This window comes from Stenella coeruleoalba, assembly GCF_951394435.1.
Source record: "Stenella coeruleoalba genome assembly, chromosome: 7".
NCBI classification, from domain to species: Eukaryota; Metazoa; Chordata; class Mammalia; order Artiodactyla; family Delphinidae; genus Stenella; species Stenella coeruleoalba.
In genome coordinates this window covers 114389876-114412226 of record NC_137153.1, presented here as the reverse complement: position 1 = coordinate 114412226, position 22351 = coordinate 114389876, and the positions used below count along the sequence as shown (strand labels likewise).

At 46.0% G+C, this 22351-nt stretch overlaps 1 protein-coding gene across 8 annotated transcripts in view; it reads right to left on the bottom strand.

Annotated features, from left to right (window-relative positions):
* RALGPS1 (Ral GEF with PH domain and SH3 binding motif 1) overlaps nt 1-22351 on the bottom strand; it is a 284151-nt gene that overhangs the window by 129530 nt on the left and 132270 nt on the right. For all 8 annotated transcript variants that reach the window (XM_079926919.1, XM_079926916.1, XM_079926918.1 and 5 more), the window contains one exon: nt 15844-15970. In XM_079926919.1, coding sequence (XP_079783045.1) covers nt 15844-15970 — 127 coding nt within the window. The remainder of the gene's footprint in view (nt 1-15843; nt 15971-22351) is intronic.

Sequence of the window (22351 nt, the reverse complement as noted above, 5' to 3'; positions counted from 1 at the left end):
GTTATGGACCAAAAGATGCAAGACCCTCCTTGCAAGAGGGAGGCCCCAAACTGGCTCTGCAGCATTAGCTGGTTGCCCACCTGCAGCCTGTGTAAGAGGCACAGAAAAAGTATCCCGGGGTGGGGGGATGACTCGTCCCCATGATATGCTCCCCCCTGCCACCACAGGGAGGGTAGGTGTTTCCTCTCCTTCAATCAGTGAGAGGAGCTTCCAGGGACCATTCCAAGAGTCTAGCACTACCATCTGACTCACACCTCAAGTCTGCAGGCCAGACGTGGAGAGCAGTAAGAAGCGGGTACTGCGCTGGGAGCAAAGGGCAAGCCCACCGATGGGGGCGGGGAGGCAAGGACACAGTTCCTAGGAACCAGAGGGCAGCCTGGATGGTGAGGAGGGGTGGTGCATGAGACCCAGGAGCCAAGGAGGGGCCATAAGTGGTCGGCTAGAGGAGAAGCACTGCCCCATGGAGGGAGCTGAGTCAGAGGTGCCCCGAAGGGAAATTCTGAAGAAGCAGCAACAAAGAGGGAGAAAAGACAGGAAGAGGGAAAAGACAGAGCGTGGGTACTCTGGGCAGCTGGCATACACAAGGGTGCCAGCTCTGGGTTCCGACTGAACAGGCCATATCAGAGGGGCCCTTGCCTCTCCCTTGTCTGTCTCGTCTGTTCCAACTCCAAGGGCCACAAAGCTCAGTGGACCAGGAGGGAGGCAATAGAACCGCGGGGTCTGGTGGAGGCACCCGAGCATGTGCCCTCCCCCACCCCAGGCCTCCAGCAGGACCGGCTGTAGGAGTCCAGACTTCGGACTCCTACACTGGATGGTCTGGAGTGACGTGACTATCAACAGCAGAGAGACTTCGGGGCCGCTAAGTTCTCAGCATCGACTGGGAAAAGAACGAAGCCACAGAGTAGGTTGGAAAGGACACTGCGGAAAAATAAAGTTGGTTTCTTCTCACACCTGACTGGGTCCAGCTCATTTAATAAGCTGGTTACATAAGGACATGAGGTATCTCCCGGAGTCCATGAGCAGGGACACAGCTGGGCCTCACAAGGACCAGGAACCAGAAACTGCCTGGAAAGCCTTCAAGAGGCCAGGAATCCGCCCTCTCAGCCTCTCTCTGTCCTTTCCCTTTCCCTGCCTGCAGGGTCTCTCTCTGTTTCTTGTGCATGGATCCGCTTTTCCCAGCATGGAATTTCTAAGCTCACATGTCCTCCTGGTCTGAGTGCCAGCAAAGACCTGAAGACTCTCTCCTCGCAGCCAACTCCCAGCCAGAGGACCCACTGGCCCGCTCGGGTTGGGTGTCCTCACTCTTATCGACTGGGCTCCGAGCAGAGCTGGTGGAAGGAACGCGGCTGCTGGAGCTCAAGGCTGTGGAAGGCATGGGGGAAGTTCCCACGGTCCCAGCTGAGCAGGGGTCAAGGCTGGCTCTATATCCAGAAAGGTGTCCGGACTATACTCCAGCTGTTGTTGGTCCCCATCCTCTCTGGAGACCATATTTTGCCAACTAGGTGGATTCTGTCCCATTACTCGTTAGATCACGTCCTATTCCCCAGCCCCTCCCCTGCTGACTCCTGCCCTCCCAGGCTCAGCTGTGTCACTAAACACGACCGACACACGGCTGTGCCCAGAGGGGCTCTTATTGCCCTTCCTGGATACGCCGGGTTTCTCAATAGTTTTCGTAGATATAGGAGGCAACAAGTTCCCCACTGCTGGGCTCTTCCAGGCAGTATTTGCTCTGGATAACACTCACACCACCCACAATCTATAGGCGCTGTCCATGTGCCAGGCACCATGTGTGTCTCTTTAAACTCTCACAACCACCCTGTGAGGTGGGTTCTACAATTACCCAACCTTCGACGTCACAGAAATTGAGGCTCAGAGTTGTACGTGACTTGCCCAAGAACATGCAGCCTGAGATGCTCAGGATGTGAGCTCGAGTCTGACTCCTGAGCTCCTGCCTCTGCAGGATTAGATCACTGTCCCCAATGATGAAATGAAATGACCAAGGCTCCTCTCTCACCCCATCATCACTTCCTGGTACGTCTGAGAATCATGCAGCATGGAGCCTGCTGCCCACAGAAGTGGGTGTGTGAGCTGGCCAGCCAGCCTACCTGTGCAGAAGCAGCTGGATGGACAGTAGGTCCCCAGGTGTCAGGAAGTCAGTTCAGGGCTGTTTGCCCAATTTATCTCAGAGCTGAGGGCACAGAATAATAGGGGGCAGTGATGGAGAATATCTCTCAGCTTCTTGGGGCTCACAATCCTTTGCCAGGGCTAAAGTGGCTGGGCCCTGCCTCTCTCCCTTCCTCTTGGAGGACAATCTACAGACCAAGCGCCGCCCTTTGGCACTAGGAGTGTCCTGCTTGTGGCTGGTCTGGCTCTCACCTCATGTACCAATTCTATCTTGTCCAAGCCTTGGTCTGCACTATCTGGTAACTGGGTCCCTGTTGTGTTGGCTTATCTCCCATTTCCATGCCTTCAGGACAGGGGTTTGCTTGGCTAGTCTCTCTCAGATCCTGCAGTCAGGCCTGAACCAGCTCTAGCCTGGGACTCCACCCCTTGTGGACACATGCCTTGGTACCTACAATCACTGGGACACTCCTGACCTGGGGTATCCCGGGTCAGCTCACCCAAACATGGGAACTCAGACACAGATAATCCCTCCCAGCCGTGCAGCCTTCCCAAAGCCCTTCCACACGCAGCACCTCCCCACTGCTCGCCGACGGTCATGATACATCCATCTCCATGGGCGGGTCAGGGGTGCTTCCTTCCCGCTGCTGCAGTACATGTACCCTCCTAAAGTTGAGGGACATCTCACATTAGGAGGACAGCTCCCTGGGCAAGGGTGGACAGGCCACATTCGCCCTGACCCTTAGCAGAGCTGGGAGTGGCCCAGAACCCACAAGGGTAGCTAACAGAGCAAATGGGCTTAGAATTGCCTTCCGGAGCAGTGCGATGACAGAGGCCAACGCCCTAGTCATCTGGAAGAGGGGAAAGAATTAGAGGAAGCACACAGCCTCCCTGGAGCCCAGAAAGCTGACCGAGCCCGAGGTGAGTGTGCCGGGCATCGGCTCCTCTCCACGGGAACCCGACAGCCAGGGCAGTGCAGGGCTGTGCTGGGGACGCGGGGAGAGGAATTAAGGACAGACATTCAGGATGCAGACACAGGAAGCAGGGGCAGCTGAGCAGCTGGGTGGGAGGTCTGAAGGCCTGGCTGCCTAGCCCAGGCCCAGGGAGCACGGGCTTGAAGTAGGAAGCAGCTTCTTTGTCAAGAGCACAAAGAACTAGTGGGTAGCGAAATGTGTACTAAAACCAGAGGCCATCTTTCACCTGTCATTTCATTATAAGAAACTGGTTGGTAATGGCTAGCACTGGTGAGAGCAGAGAAGACAGGCAGGCTGGCATGCGTGGGTGGGAGTGGAACTGTAACCCAGGAAGTGGGTTCCCCAGCAGCAGTGACCAAAAAGAAAGTCGCACGTCACCTCTGCCCAGCAATTCCACTTCCAGCTCTTGGTGTTTCAGAAATACTCTGGCAGGTGAGTAAAGATACAAGTAAAAAGGTGTTCTCCACTGCACCACCCGTCCAAGGGAAAAAGTAGAAACAACCTAAGCATTTATCGATTGGGGCTAAACAAATCAACGTACATCCAGGCCCCGTCCAACAAGGCGCCACGTGGCCACGGGTGCCACGGAGCCACTTGGAAGAATGAAGGAGTTCTGTACCTGCTGCCACTGAACAGTACCCACCACACTTCGAGTGGAACAAAAAGTAAGGTGCAAAACAAACTGTCTACCCAAAGGTTCCCATTTTGGTTAAAAAGCACGAGACTCTTCGCACACCCCCATGTGCACTGATACTTCTCTGTGTGGATTCAAGTGCCTGGAAGGACACACCCAACCTGCCAACACTGGCTGCCTCTGAGAAGTAGGAGGGGAGGAAGGGGATTTTCACTTTCTACTTTATAGACTTTCTAGTGTGAGTTTTACAACAAACAATGTGTTACTTTTGTCATTTTAAGAGTTTTTAAAAGATGAATGGGAGTTGAATGGCACTGCTGGGCACAGCCTTTCTGGCCGCAGGAAGCAGAGATCTTGCCCGCCCCCGCTTGAACAGGCACTCCTGGGCCCCTAAAGCCCTGGACGACTTACACTCTAGGCCTTTCTGAGGGCAACTTCCTGGGACCTTTCAGGCTCTAATCAGCTTGTCCCCAGGCACCTTCCTTCCTCACAGAGCTGCCAGAATTCATCTCCTCTCCACGGGGCAACCGCCCCCTCTGCCCTAGAAGATTTCCTTCCCTCAAAATTAGCTTCTAATTTTGGGACCCAGCACTTCCTGCTGCCCCAGAGATCAATCTGACAGTCCTTTTTTTTTTAATTAAGGAGGTTTTTTTAATGATAAATATTTTACAGAAAATAATTACTCCCTACAGGGTATTATCTGGAGTTCATTACACGGAATAATTTATTTGTTCTTTACAGCAACCCCATGAGGCAGATCCTGTGATTATTCCCATTTTAAAGATAATGAAGTAACATTTCCAAGAGGACTCAGCTCATTAGCAGTGGAGTCAGGACCTGAAAGAACGCAGTTTGCCTCCAGGGCTCTTGCTCTCAACTACTCTGACATATTGTCTCTGAGAAGTAAACAGAAAATAACACACATCTGAGGAATCTTGTCATCAACCGCTTGTCCTGGATGTATGGGTTCATAGAGTCCTCTCCGTAAACAGTCAAGGGCAGGTAGGAAGTAATTCCTCCCTTTTGGCCCCTAGATTAGTCCCTTGTTCTAGACATCAGCTCAGCACCCATTGCCAGGGGTACATACCTCCATCTCTACGAGTAGAAGCCCAGGCCCTAGAGACTGAAGACCAGAGAGGGAGAGAAAGGGAGTCCTTTCCTCCCTACAGTCTGCTCTCTAGAGTCTGGAGTTTAGCCTGAGGCATCTGCTCTGTCTGGAGACGGTCAACAGCACTTATGTCCTTTTTCTATGTTGGCCCTACCTCCACAAGGGAGCAGGTCACAGCTCTGGATTTCCATCAATAAAGCAAACCCAAAATCGATACAGGAATTGGACACTTGTCCATTGCGTAAGTTGCTATGTGGGGCGGTTGGGAATCTCCTGATTTGTCTAGGTAGAACTCACCTCTGTCTGCCTGTTTGTCTGTCTGTCTCTCTCTAGGCCCAACTGTAACCTGCTCCTGATTCCATCATGGTGCCCACTGTAGTCACCTGCAGCAAGTCTGTAGGCACCTTGGGGACAGTGATTTGCCCTCTGCTTCTTTGGCACCTCTCATTTTCCCATGGTGGGTTCATATAAAATATGTGTGCAATGGATGAATGAGTGAATGAGTAAACTTAATGTATTTCAATACTATTTTTAACATCCACAATCTGACAGTCTTTTGTGTGTGGAGTTTTACAGCTGATTTTGTTCCAATACAGATGGGGCAACAAAGTAACAATTGTGGGGTAGTGATAAAGTTGGCGCAATGCACTAGTTATCCATTACTGTGTGACAACCTACCTCCAAATTTAGCACCTCACAACAATAAACATTTGCCGTCTTGCAGTTCCGTGGGTCAGAAGTTTGGGTGTGTTTTAGCTGGGCATCTCTGGCCTAAGGTGTCTCATGAGATGACAGTCATGGAGGGGCTGCGGCCTCCTTTGAAGGCTCCACTCAGGCACAATCTGCTTCCAAGTTCACCCACGTGGCTATCGGCAGGCCTCACACCCTCACCACACAGGCCTCGCCAGAGGACAGCCAAACACATGGCTGCTGGGTTCCCCCAGGATGCGTGAGCCAAGAAAGAGTAAGACGACAGCAACACCCAACAGAGAAGCAGTCTTTTTATAATCGAATCCCGGAGTGACATCCCATTATTTCTGTCATATAGGATTTGTTAGAAGCAAGTCAGTATGTTCTGCCCATGTTCCAGGGGAAGGGACTACACAAGGGATCGTTGGGGGCCAGCTTAGAAGCTATCTACCACGTGAAATCTTCCAGATTCTCAGGGCCATCGTCCTAACTCTTTCCAAAAGAGACGTCCCAATGGCCCCGCGTTATTCCTGCAGCTGGAGAAACTCTAGCCTTTCCTCTATCCCTAATCCTTCTCTTCTTTAGGGCTGGCGGGCCCTGGGAAGGCCCTCCTTCTCCCACCTTGAGCCCCTGTACCACACAGGAGGGCCCTGGAGACATTCCTCTCTTCAGCCCACTGTCTGGTTTCCCCAGAGGGTAAAGGTCTGTTAGCAGGAACATATGGCATAATCTGAGGTTAGTGGTGGGGCTCTGGGGTCGCAGCACTACGATGTGGCAGTAGTAAGTGGTGAAACTTTTAACAAGTCTTATTACGCTTCTGCAACTGTGACATAAGTTAAAAATAGTGCCTTCCTCAGAGGAAGGAGTGTTGGGAGGATTAAATGAGATCATGAGTGTAAAGCGCTCGGTGCGGGGCCTGTTGTGTGGTGGAAGAAGTAAACGTGAGTGCTGGTCATTTTTATTATTGTCAGCTTCTAATTAGAAGTCCAAAGACTAAGGGTCAAAGAGGAGCAGTTGTCTGATGACTCCACAGATTCCTGCTATGGAAACACACCTGCACTTGCACAAAATGGGCTCGTGCTCTCATCTCCTTTCCGGGGTTCAGACAAAACTGCTCGACCCAGAGAAAGGCTGACTGCAGGTCCTCCCTGTGCCCCAGAAGGGACGAATGTGACCAGCTGCTCAGATCTGGGCAGCAAAGCCTGAAGGAAAGAAACCTCTCCCCCAGCGTGTTTTCCTCCCATGCTGCTTCTCTCCATGGAGACAGATGTTAAATGGAGGATGCATAAGTTAAGGCAGGGTGGAACCCCAGCCATGAGCATGAGGTCTTGAGTTAAACTTGGTGTCTGCCTGGCGTACAATGTTGGTAAGTCATAAGTGAAACAGTAGGGTTTTTTCATTCGCAAAATGGGGATTTTAATAACATCCACTGGCTTTTTGTGAAAATTGAGCAAGACTGTGAAGTCCCAGAGAAATGTGGATTTTAAGGTAACAAATCCTGAGATTGCAAAAGTAAAGGCAAAATTCTCTCTGGAAGGGAGAGATTTAAAACCATATGCAGCTGATGACTCAAAAAAATAATGGAAAAGGTTTCCTTCATTTGGGATGTGTTGTGTCTTTGTGATTATTCTGTTGATCGAGAAGCATGTTTGAGATGCATCAGAAGGTAGCTTTTCCCTGCTTGCTGGGCCCCAGAGGGGGCTGGATCCTTCCTCTATCTGGAGAAGGAGAAACTTGATCAAAGGCTCTCCTGGGCTTGTTGTGCCCTGTAGCACGTGGCCATCGGGCAAAGAGGAGAAAGGCACGGCTCTGGGCTCCAGAAGTAGGCATTCCAGAACGCAGGCTTAAGCTTTTCTTTGTGGCACTGACATCCCCTTAGCCATCCCCGAGCTGTGCTTCCCTGGCTAAGGAAGGAGGAGCCTGGGGCTTCCCTGGTGGCGCAGTGGTTAAGAATCCACCTGCCAGTGCAGGAGACACGGGTTCGAGCCCTGGTCCGGGAAGATCCCACATGCCGCAGAGCAATTAAGCCCACGCACCGCAACTACTGAGCCTGCACTCTAGAGCCTGCGAGCCACAAGTACTAAAGCCGGCGTGCCACAACTACTGAAGCCCATGCGTCTAGAGCCTGTGGTCCGCAACAAGAGAAGTCACCACAACGAGAAGCCTGCGCAATGCAACGAAGATTAGCCCCCACTAGCCGCAATTAGAGAAAGCCCACATGCAGCAAAGAAGACCCAACACAGCCAAAAATAAAATAAATAAAATAAATAAATTTATTTTTTAAAAAAGGGGGGGACTTCCCTGGTGGCGCAGTGGTTAAGAATCCACCTGCTGATGCAGGGGACATGGGTGTGAGCCCTGGTCCGGGAAGATCCCACATGCCGCGGAGCAACTAAGCCCGTGCGCCACAACTCCTGAGCCTGTGCTCTAGAGCCCACGAGACACAGCTACTGAGCCTGCGCTCTAGAGCCCGCGAGCCACAACTACTGAGCCCGCGTGCCATGACTACTGAAGCCCACACGCCTAGAGCCCATGCTCCACAACAAGAGAAGCCACTGACTGCAATAAGAAGCCCGCGCGCTGCAACGAAGAGTAGCCCCCGCTTGCTGCAACTAGAGAAAGCCCGTGTGCAGCAACGAAGACCCAACGCAGCCATAAATAAATAAATTTATTAGAAAAAAAAGGAGGAGCCTGGCTGTACACAGGTCCATCTGGAGAGACTGGGTAGGAAAGCAGGAGATGACTGGAGGGAGGGATCAGGGTTTGTGGCCAGGCAGCTGGCTGAGGCACCAGAAACGACCAAGATGGATCTGTGGAACAAATGAGTATTCCTTGGGGATTCTTGGGAACACATGGGGTGGGGAACTGAAGGGAAAAAAGGCTGAATTTCCTGCATGCGGAATGGAATTTTTTCAGTTGGGAGTTAAAGGAAAGAATTAGCCTTAATGCTGGCAAACTTGGGGACAGGTGGATAACACTGTGGTAACCCTAACTTGGGAGCCATCGGACTTTGGTCCTGGGGTGGTACAGGCCCCCACCAAAGGGGCAACAGCCACTCTGATTCGGTTCTGGGAAGCAGAAGATCTGCCGGCATCCATCAGTTCAAGCCCCCTGCCTTCTGGAGGGAGATCAAGAGAGCACGTGCCCGTGCCCTTTCATCTCTGCTCAAATGCGCACATCCTTCATTCTCAAAGCCCAGGCACAGGGAGATGCATGCGTCTCCAATCCGGTATGAGGGACATGCTCACTGATAACTGTTTTAGGTCTCTCCAAGGCTTTGCTCTAAAATGAACTGTTTTCAAAAGGGCTTCCCCTTCCCCTCCCCCACCCCCACCCCCACCCCAGCAGTTTCTGAAATACGGTGATGCACCACAGGCTTCTGCATGGTCCCCTGCCTGGTTTTCCCTCCTCCAGCCTGACCTCCCCCAAGCCGGACACCTGCTGTCGGCCAGGAGACCCGTGTTCAAGGCAAACCCAAGCCAACCACGCTCTTGCTCAAAACCCTCCTGGTCCCCTACTGCTCGTGGAGGCCAGAGCCTGAGCCCCCCACTCCCAGTGTGCAGGCCGTAAGCAACCTCACCCCTCTCTCCCACTCCAGCTGCTTCTCACGACACCCTCCTCCTGATTCTCTACTCTCCAGGCAGTTTTCCCAGCAAACATGTTTTTCCCCACTTCAGGGCTCTTGCACAAGCTGCTGTCTTTGTCTGGGATGCTCACATGCCACCTCTTCATCCAGCTTATTCATCTTTTAGGGCTTCCCTCCAGAAAACCCTTGCTGGTCCCCCAGCCTGGGATGGGTCCCCCTTTATTCACTCCTTTGCCTTTCCCTCCACAGTGCTCGGCTCACTTTGGTTTCTAGTTCACTGCCAGTGATCAGATCTGGGCCGTGAGCGCCACCAGAGCAGAACTGAAGTCTGATGCCCGGGTGAGAACACACCCACCTTGCAGAGGGCCTGGCGTGTGAGGCCCTCAGGCTCAGAGTGTGAGCCCCTCACCCCCAGCTGTTCTGGGGGCTTTGGGGCATCAACGTAAATGCTTCTTTTTGACCAATGACCACTTCTTTTTGAAAGTCCTTTTACATATCCCACAGTTTAAGTCTGTTAATTTTATACTCAGAATTTGGAAACAACTTGCCTTTATTTTAAACTTCAGAGTCCATATTTGAACATAAAACCTTGCTTTTTAAAAATGGGAGGGTTTGGCTGTTTGAAGGAATAGCTTAGCTTCTAGAAATTTACTTCACATATTAGAAGTCTGGGTAAATTTACCAGGAATCTAAATGTTCTCTAACTATTCAGAACTGTCAGAATGCCTAGTTTTTGTTCCTTGAGAGATCACAATTTTCCACACTGCCTATAGTTACTTTTAGAATCAGGCTCTAAACCTTTTAAAATCTATTACATTTGTAATAGCTATTTCCTGGAGGGAACTATAGGTTCTGAAAACCAAACACCCTCTAAATCAATAAAGCTACTTGGAAGTAAATGGCGTAGCCACGCTTCACAGCTCATTGCCTGCTTTTGTTATCACTTTGACCTGAACTGGGTATTTACAAGGAGTAGCTATCAGACAAAATTAAGCTGCAAATAACTGACCTGACTATTTCCCACAACTATTTTTGCACTTTGAAGTAAATGGGAATAAACTTTTTGAGACAAAGAGAGTCTTATTTTTGAAATGTAGTAAGTTTTTCCCTCAGTGTTTTTTAAATTATGCTTCACAAGAAACAGTGCACCAAAGTGCAGCCAACTGGCTCTAAAATTTGCATTGGAAGGAGATGGAATACACACCCACATGGTTAATAACGTGCCAGTACTACATGAGGGTATCTTTACATGGAGTAAGAGACACATGTGTGAATAGTCCCAGGAAACCAGTTAGTGTAGAACCTTCCACAGAGGTTTAAAAGAATCGTTACAAAAGTAAAACCTATACTTGCTATTAGAGGCAAATAACCACTGAAGCAGCGTTCAAAGTCTCAAGCAGGAACTAAACGCATGAAGCAGCTGGAAATATCGAGGACTGACCTCAAGTCCCTCCCAGAGAATAACTCCGTCTCCCCCAAGGAAAACACCTACAGTGAGGACGTTGCCAGGGGAAAAAGAAATGGTTTCAGACATTTTTTCCTATATTGTACCTTCCAGGAATTATGTAACTCTTCCTCTTTTGATAAACAAATCCATCCCCAGGACAAGTTGGGTTTTCAAGAGGAATCCAGCACTAAAGCCACAACCTGGATTTGGGCAGGGTATGTCCATGGCAATCAGAGGTGCAGGGAGGCCTTAGCTGCCCTCAGGACGGATGGCCCCGCTGAGCCTCAGAATGGGGTCTTTCTTCATTCTTTTTAATGAAACCGTGCCCCCCACCCCCCGCCGCCATGGTAAACCCTCACACACCGTCCTGAGGACAGAAAGCACATTGGAGTCGCCTCCTGTTCTTTCAGTCTGACTTGTACACTGCAGGAGTCATTCTGATGCAAGGATGAGAAATGCAGTCCGATTGGCTCAAGTGGGGAGGGAAATCCTCGTAGCAGGGAAGGAATAGGAGCAGGCGGTGGAGCTAGGCTCACTCAGGGACAAGGAGGGTCTTACAGGAGAACAGAGGCCCGTACGGAGTCTCTTGGGAAGTACCTGCCAGGAAGAGGCAGCTGAGATGAGGTGATCAGGGACAAGGAGGGGGCATCTGTTCAAAAACTCAGTGGCAAGGGGCCCTGGCACGGACTACATGTCCGCTGCAAGTGTGGACCTATCCTGCGGCCTGATGAGAGCCATCATGGTCACGCACGAGGGGCATCTGGCCAGAGGCCTGAATAGGGGACTCATCTGAAAGGGAGGGGTCTGGGAGCATACGCTGAGTCTGATGAGAAGGGACACAGGTCAGCAAGGGGAGATGGTATTCACTGAGTCAGCCCTTGGCTGAGGCCCACCGACCAATCTCTTAGAAGCCCAAGACAGCACTGGTTTGTGGTCCAAGAACAGAGTGTCACAAGAAAGAGCCAAGACAATTCATCCCACTTCACATAGCACCCGATGGAGGCCATTCACAAGTCATAAATGGCAGAGGACATACAGGTGGCAACTGAAAGGGAGGAGTAGGAAAATAATGACCTGAACAGTGGAGGTAGGCTGTCAGGAGAGGGCAGTGTTAAGAGCTTAGGGCTTAGGGCTTCCCTGGTGGCGCAGTGGTTGAGAATCTGCCTGCCGATGCAGGGGACATGGGTTCGAGCCCTGGTCTGGGAGGATCCCACATGCCGCAGAGCAACTAGGCCTGTGAGCCACAACTACTGAGCCTGCACGTCTGGAGCCTGTGCTCCACAACAAGAGAGGCCGCGATAGTGAGAGGCCCGCACACCGCGATGAAGAGTGGCCCCCGCTTGCCACAACTAGAGAAAGCCCTCACACAGAAACGAAGACCCAACACAGCCAAAAATAAAAAAAATTAATTAATAAAAAAAAGAACTTAGGGCTTACAGCCACACCACTGGGCCAAGGCCTGGCTCTGCCACTCTCCAGTTATGTGACCCGGGGCAACCTCTCAGCACCTGCTTATTCACTGGGCCATTTTGTGAGCATTCATTGAGATGGTGCATTAAAATACCTAGCAAGGTACTGGGCACAGAGAAAGGAGACAATCAACAGCAGCTCTTGTGATCATTTTACGAGAGAGAAGAGGCCATCCTCAACGATGCCGGAGCACCTCTGCTAGTTGAACCAGTGGGCTGCACCCTAATGCCATCAACCCATCCTCCAATGGATTAGCCCCAGGCAAGGTGGGAATGGGCTTGGGAGCTGCGCACACCAACGTGCCCTCCACCTGCAGATCCGAGAGGAAAGGCACTGTAGTTTACAGCAAGCAGTAAGATGAGAACAAGGAAAGGATAAGGAAGCGTGAAAAAAGAATGATAATTCAATAACATGGCTTAAGTCTCAACAAATGGGAAAGACTTTTACTCCCCTAATAAAGGCAAGATCTCTCATATTGGGCCCAACTAAATACGGTTTTTAAGGATCACACTTAAGACAAAACAACTTAAAATATTAAAATGCAAAATATAGTCAAAGATTTATAAAATGAATGCAAAGGAAAAATAAATCAGATTTCAAAGAATTAACACTAACGAAATAAAAGCAAATAATAAATGGAATCAAGATCATTTTGTATGGGACACACTTCATAATGAATCTGCAACTGTTATAAACTTCTATATAGTCATTCGTTGGTATCCATGTGGGATTGGCCCCAGGACCCCTGCAGATACCAAAATCCAGGGATGCTCAAGTCCCTTATGTGAAATGGCATAGTATTTGCATATAACCTACACACACCCTCCCCTACACTTTAAATCATCTCTGGGTTACTTGTAACACCTAATATGATTAAAAGCTATATAAATAGTTGCCAGCACCTGGCAAGTTCAAGCTTTACTTTTTGGAACTTTGTGGATTTTTTTCCAGAATATTTTCAGTCGAGAGTTGGCTGAATCCATGAATGCAGAACCTAGGGATATGGAGGGCCAACTGTATACTAAATAATGTAAGGCAGAAACTGTTAGAAATGCAAGGGGACTCTAAGACATATTTCTGTCCTTGATAGACCAGGTTGTCAAAAATGAAAAATGTGAATGTTGTAATGATAAGAGTAACTTGAGAGATTACATCTTTTCCAGCGCCCATGAAATATTTATACCAACTGATGTTATATTAAACCACAAGACAAATATCAAACATTTTAAAAAACCTAGAAAGCATATGTGTCATATGTTCTAAAACAATGTTAAAAAAAATTAGAGAGAAGACCATTTTTAAAAACCAAAGCCCTTCATAGCTGTGTTATGCATAATAGTGAAATAGTGAGCCAAAATAGTGTTATCCAAAAAGTGAAACAACTCACATATCCGTCAAATGATGATAGATAAATAAAATGTGGTACATCCATTCAATGGAATATTATTTGGCAATAAGGAGGAATGAAATACTGATCATGCTCTAACGGGAATGAACCTTGAAAACATGATGCTCAGGGAAAGAAGCCAGTCATAAAAGACCACATTGTACAATTCAATTCATATGAAATGTCCCAAATAAGCAAATCTATGAAGACAGAAAGTAGATTAGCAGTTCATCTAGGGCTGAGGGTGAGGGGGTGGAAGGCAGGTGGCTAGAAGGAAAAGGAGTGACTATGAATGGGTATGGGGTTTCTCGCTGGGGTGATTAAAAAGTTCTAAAATTGACTGCACTTATGGTCGTACAACTTTGTGAATATACTAAAAACCATCGATTGTACATTTTAAATGGATGCTACATGAATTATAACTCAATAAAGCCATTTGAAAAAACCAAAAATAAAAACTCAAGCCCTTGAAAATTAAAAAAAACCACTACCTTAAATACACTTGGATAAAAGAAAAATTGAAACTATAATTACAGAACATTTAAAGATATCACTGAGTACACTATGCATTAAAACATGTAGGATACAACAAAAGCAGCAATTAGATGGAAATATATACCCTTAACTGTTTTCCAAATGAAAGTAGAAAGAATAATATATATACAAATAAGCCAATAATTTGTTTACAATAACAAAACAACTTAAGGAAAGCAGAAGAAATGAATTATAAAAGACAAACGCGTAAATTCCATATTTCGTCAAATTTAGGATGTCATCTATTATAAATTTAGGATGCACCATAATTTTATGTAACACTAAGAAAAACTGCTGCCAATTAAACAATGTCACAATGCTTTGTTAGCATCAGTTGAAAGATGCATCCCAATTTGAGAGATTTAAAAATGTGGAGGAAAAAAGCACATCCTAGACTAATGGAATATAGTAGATTAGAAAGCAGGAAGACAATGTGACTGATAAACAAATACGAAGTCTAATTCTTTGGAAAGACCAACAGACGTACCTCTGGCAAAGCAAATTAAAAACAGAAAGAGAAAACAAAAATGAAAACAATTAGGAATGCAAAGCAAATATAACCATACATACACAGGAGGTTAACATTTATAGTGATTATATAAAACCCTATGTTCAAAAAAATTAAGTGAGGAAAAACTTTATGCTAATAATTTCAAAAACTTGGGTCAAATGGACAATTTTATACTAACATTAAGTTTTCCAAATTAGATTTAAAAGAATTAGAAAATTAAATACACAATGCTCATAGAGGACAGTTAAAAGTTGTCAAAAATGTATCTCAAAAAACTTACACTAGATTTCTGAAAATACTAGGAGTCACTTCCATAAAACCTTTATTTCCCTTGTTCTTAATACTATTTTATATCATAAAGAGATAGAAAATTTTCATAAAATTACCGTAACTGTGAAAAACCAAACCACAAGAAATACTTTTCACCCGTCAAACCGGCAAAAGAAAAAAAAAAGAAAGGAAAAGAAAAAAAAAAAGCACATGAAAATACACAGCATTTGTGCACATGGGGAAAATAGGCAATTTCTTCCCCTTCTAATGAAAATATAAGTTGTTACAACCTCTCCGGAGAGTGTTTTGAAGTATACATGAAAAGGCACACAATTTTGCAAAGTTTTGACCCAGTAATCACACTTCCAGGAATTTATTACAAGGTAAGATTCCTAACTATATAGGTGATTTTTGCAACAGGGATGCCCACTGCAAAATTTTAATAGCAAAAATGTATAGACAAATGTCAATATTAGAGAGATCCCAGTTGCACAAATCCATGTGATGGGACTGAGTCATAGTATAGAAATGCAGGTAATAACATTAAATGTTCACGACAGAGTAAACATACAGATTCTATATGCATCCAAAAGAATGAAAAGATATGAAGCAAAACAGGGATTATCTCTAGGTGGGAAAGCAAATGCTACTAATTTTCTTCTCTTCCAAGTTCCTTGCAATGAACATGTATTATTTTCGAATCAGTAAAATCAATAATCATTATAATAATTCTGTTGGAACAAATCTTATATATTAATAATGTCCAGAGAATCAGAAGAGAGGGGTTTGGGCCTGAGTTCCCCCAGTTCAAGAAGATGTGGATAAACCAGTAAGAGTCCTGTGACCCTTCTGAGCTGCAGGCTGGGGAGGCTTGGGATTCACAGATCATTTGTATTAGCAGCAGAATATCCCTTGTTTCAAGACCCTCATCAGGAAATTCCCATCTTTAGGAAGTATCAATAGCCTGTTCTAACCCAAGGAGCCAACCAATCACCTCTTTATCCATGGCCCATGCTGCTTCATGGAAATTTCTCAACTAGAAATTGTAAAAACATCTTATCTGGCAGTGAGCAGGTTTCTTAAAAAATAATAATCCAATTCAGACTCCTACCTAGATAGGGAATACTGGGAACCATCTTCAGGCTTCGGATATATTCCCGAGTCCGCTTGTAATTATCTTCTTTAGACATCAGGTAGTCCAATTTCTCAAAGGTGGTCTTGTCTTTTCGATTCAACAGCTGGAGTGAGAAAAAAACAGAGTATGAGAGAGAAGAGAAATAAACTGGAAGAAGCAAAAGAGAAAGGATAACTGCAGATGAAAACTAAAAGGAAATGTCCCAAGAGGCACGTCTATGATGTGCAGAATCCTGGGCACAACTAAGGATTTTAAGGTGCTGTTTCATGTAGAGATGGAGTGTTTCATAGCCTCGACTTTGTCATTTTTCATAGTCTCACACTTGGAAGATACCCTCCAAAGTTACCTAGTCCCTTGTTCTAGACGATGCCAGAATCCCCTGCATAGCACCCACCTTCACGGCGCATAGACCCTACAACAGCAAGGAGCTCAGAGAGTAAAGCAAATTGCTCAAGGTCACCTAGAGCTATTTCACAGTCACATCAGGTCTCTCTCCCTGTGTCCACAGAGAGCTTCTTGCTCTCTCCTCAACATCTCTGCCATTGCTAAAGGCCCTGGAAGATCTCATACGCTTCACCTGCATATGCTGTACACATAGCCAGGCCATCTCTCCAATCTGGTCTATCTCCTCCAGATTCCCTGTGGTCTATGGCTGTGTCATATTTACACTGGGTACAGTGTTCTACTCAAAATAAGCCAAACTTCTTTTCCATATGCAGTCAGCTAAGGGGTGATTTAGTTATGCAAATACAGGACGAGCAGGCACCCACAGCCCAGAGATTAGAGAAGTAAGAGCCCTCATGACTGAGATCTCTGGAATGTAAAGCTGGTCACCAGGGAAGGGATGGCTCAGTGTTCATAAGGAGGCTTCTTGGAAGAAAGAAATAGAAACTGAATCCTGGTTCTCCAGACTTGACGCTAAGGACTCATGCTGTGGTCATCCTGCAGGTCCCAAGTCAAGGCCCAGTGCCAGGAAATGGCAATAAGTCTCCTTGAATAAAATGGCTTTAAGAAAAGGAGTCTAGGCTGAGAGCAAGCTTGAAAAAGAGAATGTGGGGAAGGATCAGCCAGAGAGGGCTGGCTTTGGCACAGCATGTGACTGATGCTGGGCACCCCCAAGTTTAGCTTCCAGGGCCAGTGCCTCTGGGATCTGAGATCCATGGCGGAGCCCAGGAGAATAAATGGAGGTGTGGACCCTAGGCCAGGAGCATCCTTGGTCAAGTGTGGTGTTGAGACCCCATGGTCTGTGCAAGGACCGGGACCAGCAGCCCTGTCACATCAGTCAGACTGAGATAGGCCAGTGGTCAATAGCTCCATCACACAGCAGAGAGAAGTAGAACAGTGACTGTCCAGCACCAGGGGAAGCTGGCCTTTTGTACTGAAATAGCCCCTTTGGGTTCCTGGGACCCAGGTCTGCAAATTCCAAACTAAGGCCATGCCTGGTGCACCAGCGAACTCAGGCTGCGTCGGCCAATTCCTTGATCCTCAGCCTCTGGAGTCACAGGGGGTGCAGCCTCTGGAGTGCACAGAGGGTGCAGCCCAGGTGAGCAGTGACAGCTTGAGGACTTCAGAGAGGAGAGGCAAAAGAAAAACCCGAAAGGAAGGTCCCAGTGATAGAGAAGTTGGAGAGTAAATAGCAAGCTGTTTTTTTTTTTTTTTTTCCATTGAGAAATTCAGGACACATCAGGGTGGGGATGCTACACAGATGCTAGGGATGACGGCTGCCTAACTGGCTTGCTAATTTAAGGCTGTTATTCATCACATTAACAAATGGACAGGAAATCACTCCATCTCCCATTTGTTGTTTGTAAAGTACCGTAACATACAACTCATCTGGTCTTTACAAAGCCCGGGGACGAAAATGGAGCCAGGGTTACTGCCACTATTTCAGGTTCATAATCACAAGGATTAAGTGACTTGTCAGAGTATCTTTGGGGAACTTGATTCAATAGAGGAGAAAAATGTATATTATAGCAACATGGTAAGTAAATAAATAGAGACCAAGAACCCAGACAAACAACAAGTAAATTATGGGCGAGGGAAGCGTCAAGGAAAGCTGTATAGAGAGAGGCATTTGAAATGAACATTTAAGGATAAGGAATTCACTAAATGAACTACCTATACCCAGATGAGAACCAGATACTCTAGTTGTGAATTTCCCCATTGTAAAGTTGAGCAGGCCCCTCACCCCCTTGGCTGGCAGGTCATCTCTTTATTAATGAAACCTAGAACCCCACTGAATCCTTTGGCAGCCACCATGTTCATCCAGCAGTCAGACAAATCCCTGTGTTATCCTCACACACACTGCAGCTGAGCCATCCTGGGGCCCAATGCTCCCTCCACTGGGTCTCTGGACCCAGCTGAGGGATTGCCCTTGTCCCCTGGCATGTTTGGCCTATCTGCCTAGCCTGTCAAGTGCCTCTATGCATGGCACCACAGAGCTGATCAGCAGGACATCTGTGTCCCGACATAGACATGACCAGGCCAACATGATTCGAGCCCTGGAGGATGTCCCTAAAAACCACCCTGAAGATTGACCTCAAACCAACAACTGGGGTTCTTTAGTGGAGTGGGACAACCAAAGGCAGCCACATTTGCATGCTTCCTAAATTTAAAACCAGGCTCCTCCAGGCCACACCTCTTTCTGTTAACCTTTTCTCTACACACATACTTCCTACCCACCCTCCATCCCTACCCACACACACTCACACACACATTCAGAAGGGCTGGGACTGGTTAACTACACTCATCGGCTCCATTATGTGCCCACAAGCGAGATCCAGGATGGCATCAGATTCCTCAGTAGGAATGCACAGCATGCTAGAAAACATGAAAAAAAGCTCAGAACATCTATCTCCCATGCAAGCATTTGAATACTACTTGAGAACTTCCCCCAGCAAAATGAAAAGAATAAACCAAGTCCAGGAAGATATGGGATATAGGAAACAGTGGACCCAGTCCAGCAGTAGTAAAGGGAGATGACAGATAAACAGCAAGACTCAAGAATGACTGGTCTACATCTATCAAGCCCAGAAGAGATGTCTCCAGAGAAAGAGAAGTCTTGATAGAAAACCTGACAGAACAGCACATTTGTGGGGGGGGGGGGTGGATATATTTATTATGTATAATAAAAATAAAATTAAATGAAATAAAGATTTTATATACAATACATAAAAATCTGGTAAGATATTATATATGTTTATGTGTGTATTTACATATACATATAAAATATATGGTAGATAAATGGTAGCTAGAGTAAGAATTTTTCCTTAAAAGAGATTTAGAGGAACTTCCCCGGTGGCGCAGTGGTTAAGAATACGCCTGCCAATGCAAGGGACACTGGTTCAAACCCTGGTCCGGGAAGATCCCACATGCCGCGGAGCAACTAAGCCCGTGCGCCACAACTACTGAGCCTGTGCTCTAGAGCCCGCGAGCCACAACTACTGAAGCCTACGTGCCTAGAGCCCGTGCTCTGCAACAAGACCAGCCACTGCAGTGAGAAGCCTGCGCACTGCAACAAAGAGTAGACCCCACTCTCCGCAACTAGAGAAAGCCCACGCGCAGCAACGAAGACCGAATGCAGCCAAAAATAAGTAAATTAATGGAAAAAAAAGAGAGAGAGAGAGAGATTTAGAAATGCCGGGGAAACAAAAGAGTATTCCAGAAAAGACATGTTATTCGTAGTTAACCACTTGACTATACAGAGAACCATAGTTGCACATTCCTAATAATTAAAACATGAATACTCATTTAATAAAAGAGATTTAACCATAGTAACATGAGCGTTTTTGAAGAAGGAGGAAAGGTGGTTCAGGAAAACTAAACCAACATCCATCATACGAAGAAGTCACCACATACTGTCTAAAGTGAGTGGATCAAGAAATTGTAGCAAAAACTCATTGATGGAAACATGGCAGAAATTACCAGAAGAAACCACTAAATAACTCTGAGTGTCTGCCTCTGGGGGAATGAATGGGGTATGGAGAGACAGAGCAATGAGTGTTAGTTGTTTCACTAAGACTTTCAGTACTTTTCAGTGATTTTTAAAATTCATGTGCATGTATTATGCTGGAAAAATTCTTTTAAGTTTCATTTTTTAAATATAGGATTTGTTTATTCAAAATATAACAGCATTTACTTGTACATGTTTTTGTTTGTTTGTTTGTTTGTTTGTGGTATGCGGGCCTCTCACTGTTGTGGCCTCTCCCGTTGTGGAGCACAGGCTCCGGACGCGCAGGCTCAGCGGCCATGGCTCACGGGCCCAGCCGCTCCGCAGCATGCGGGATCCTCCCGGACCGGGGCACGAACCCGTGTCCCCTGCATTGGCAGGCAGACTCTCAACCACTGTGCCACCAGGGAAGCCCAACTTTTACATGTTTTAAACTTTTATTACAAGTAGAGCCATAAACTGGAAACCTCATGTGAATTGAGGGTCCTTTAGATTTTAGAGTTTACAGGAAGCCTCAGGAAGAAACCATCAGAACTACATGGAAGAAACCATCAGAACTACATGCAAGAAAACAAATTATCTGCCTACCTAAGTCAAACAGATACTAAAAGCATTCATGTTCAGGAAAAGAGGTAAGGAAATAAAATTAAGGAAAAGTTCACTAAATACAACAGGCAACTTCACTTCTAGTAAAGTTTAGAAGTATTGGGCCACCCTGAGATTTCCCTTCCATAATATTTATCACGATTGTGATCATCTGTACGATTATATCTGTGGTTCCCTCAGCAAATGAAGACTCCCATGAAGGTGGTGACCATGCTGGGTGTATTCACTCCACTATTCCCTGCAACTGGTATGGTTCCTGACACAGAGAAAACACTGCCTAAAGATCTGTTGAACAAAAGAATGAGAAAACTAACAATGACAATTTAAAACTTCAACTCCTTGGAAATTTTTGAACACTCCAATAATTCTTGGGTAAAAGAAGAAATAAAAGCCAAGGTAATGGACTATTTACAAACCATAAACATATAGAACGTATAGATCACTATACGTTAAACTATGTGATGAGGCCAAAACTGTACTGAGAGGAAAAATGCATGGTTTTTAACTCTTATATAATTAAACAATATGAATATAAATGAACTTAACATTCAACTCAAGAAACTAGGAAAACTGGGCGGAGTGGGGGAGCAGGAGTAGGAGAAATTGATTAATAGATAAAATTAGGAATTATGTTTTTTAAAATATATATATATATAACTAAACACCTAATCTATAGACATGATAACTAAACCCAAGAACTAAATTTTATAAAAATCACAATAAAACAGGTAAAATCTCTATTAAGTAAGGCAAAATGCAAAAATATACATTAGGATTGAGAAAGGGGCAAAACCACATATGCAAAGTGAACTAAAATTACAAGGTAAAAATAAAATCCCTGAATATTGATTTTAAATAATTTTCATGGTGGCAAGTATCAGCTGCAAGGGATAAATGGAACCCATAAACCACAGGGTCAAATGTCACGAAGATCACAAATCTTGGTCAAACACCTGAAGAAGCAGGTTGCTTTTGGAAATTTCCCTTATCATGCTCTGAGAGCCTATATGTGGCACTCATACTTGACTAATGATGAAAAATTCCCTTCTTCTGGTAAATAGTTCAAAACAGGAAGCTGTCTCCATAGAAGAAAAAAATAAGGCCCTCCAAATCTACTTTATGAGGACGTTGGTATCTTGTTCCCTTGCCTTGAGAGAATAACATTTCTTGATACATGGAAATGTTTTTCAACAAAATAACATTTCTTGATACGTGGAAACGCTTTTCAATGAAGAACCTGTTGCTTCAAATACGTTAAAACTGGCTCAAAATTCTATTTTAATTCCAGTGTCTACTGTTGGTATGGAAAGAATTTTTAGTGCTGCGGATAATCTATGGACCAATGGATTCAACAGACTGAGTATGGAATGAAACTAGGGTGCTTTAAAAAAAGTAATTTTTACCTCTTTAGATACAAACTATTGGTTTCTGAAAAATAAACTACAAAGTCATATATCTAATGTAAAATATTAGATGCAATGGAGACTGTTACAAGTAACATAAGAGAAAACTATGACTTTGAAATTTAGTAAGTGTCCTGGCTAGCTGTCCATATCTGTCTTTGACTAAGGCTATTTTAAACTCTGTACAGATAGATGTTAACCTGTAGAAAACGTAGTAATGCAAATAATTCCAGTCCATATAAAGGCATATGATGTCTCATGGAATCCCACTGATCATCACCCTGGGAAAACTGACTAATTTTCTATCCATTTTAAAGATTATTCCCTGGTGGCGCAGTGGTTGAGAGTCCGCCTGCCGATGCAGGGGACACGGGTTTGTGCCCCGGTCCGGGAGGATCCCACATGCCGCGGAGCGGCTGGGCCCGTGAGCCATGGTCGCTGAGCCTGCGTGTCCGGAGCCTGTGCTCCGCAACGGGAGAGGCCACAACAGTGAGAGGCTCGCGTACCGCAAAAAAAAAAAAAAAAA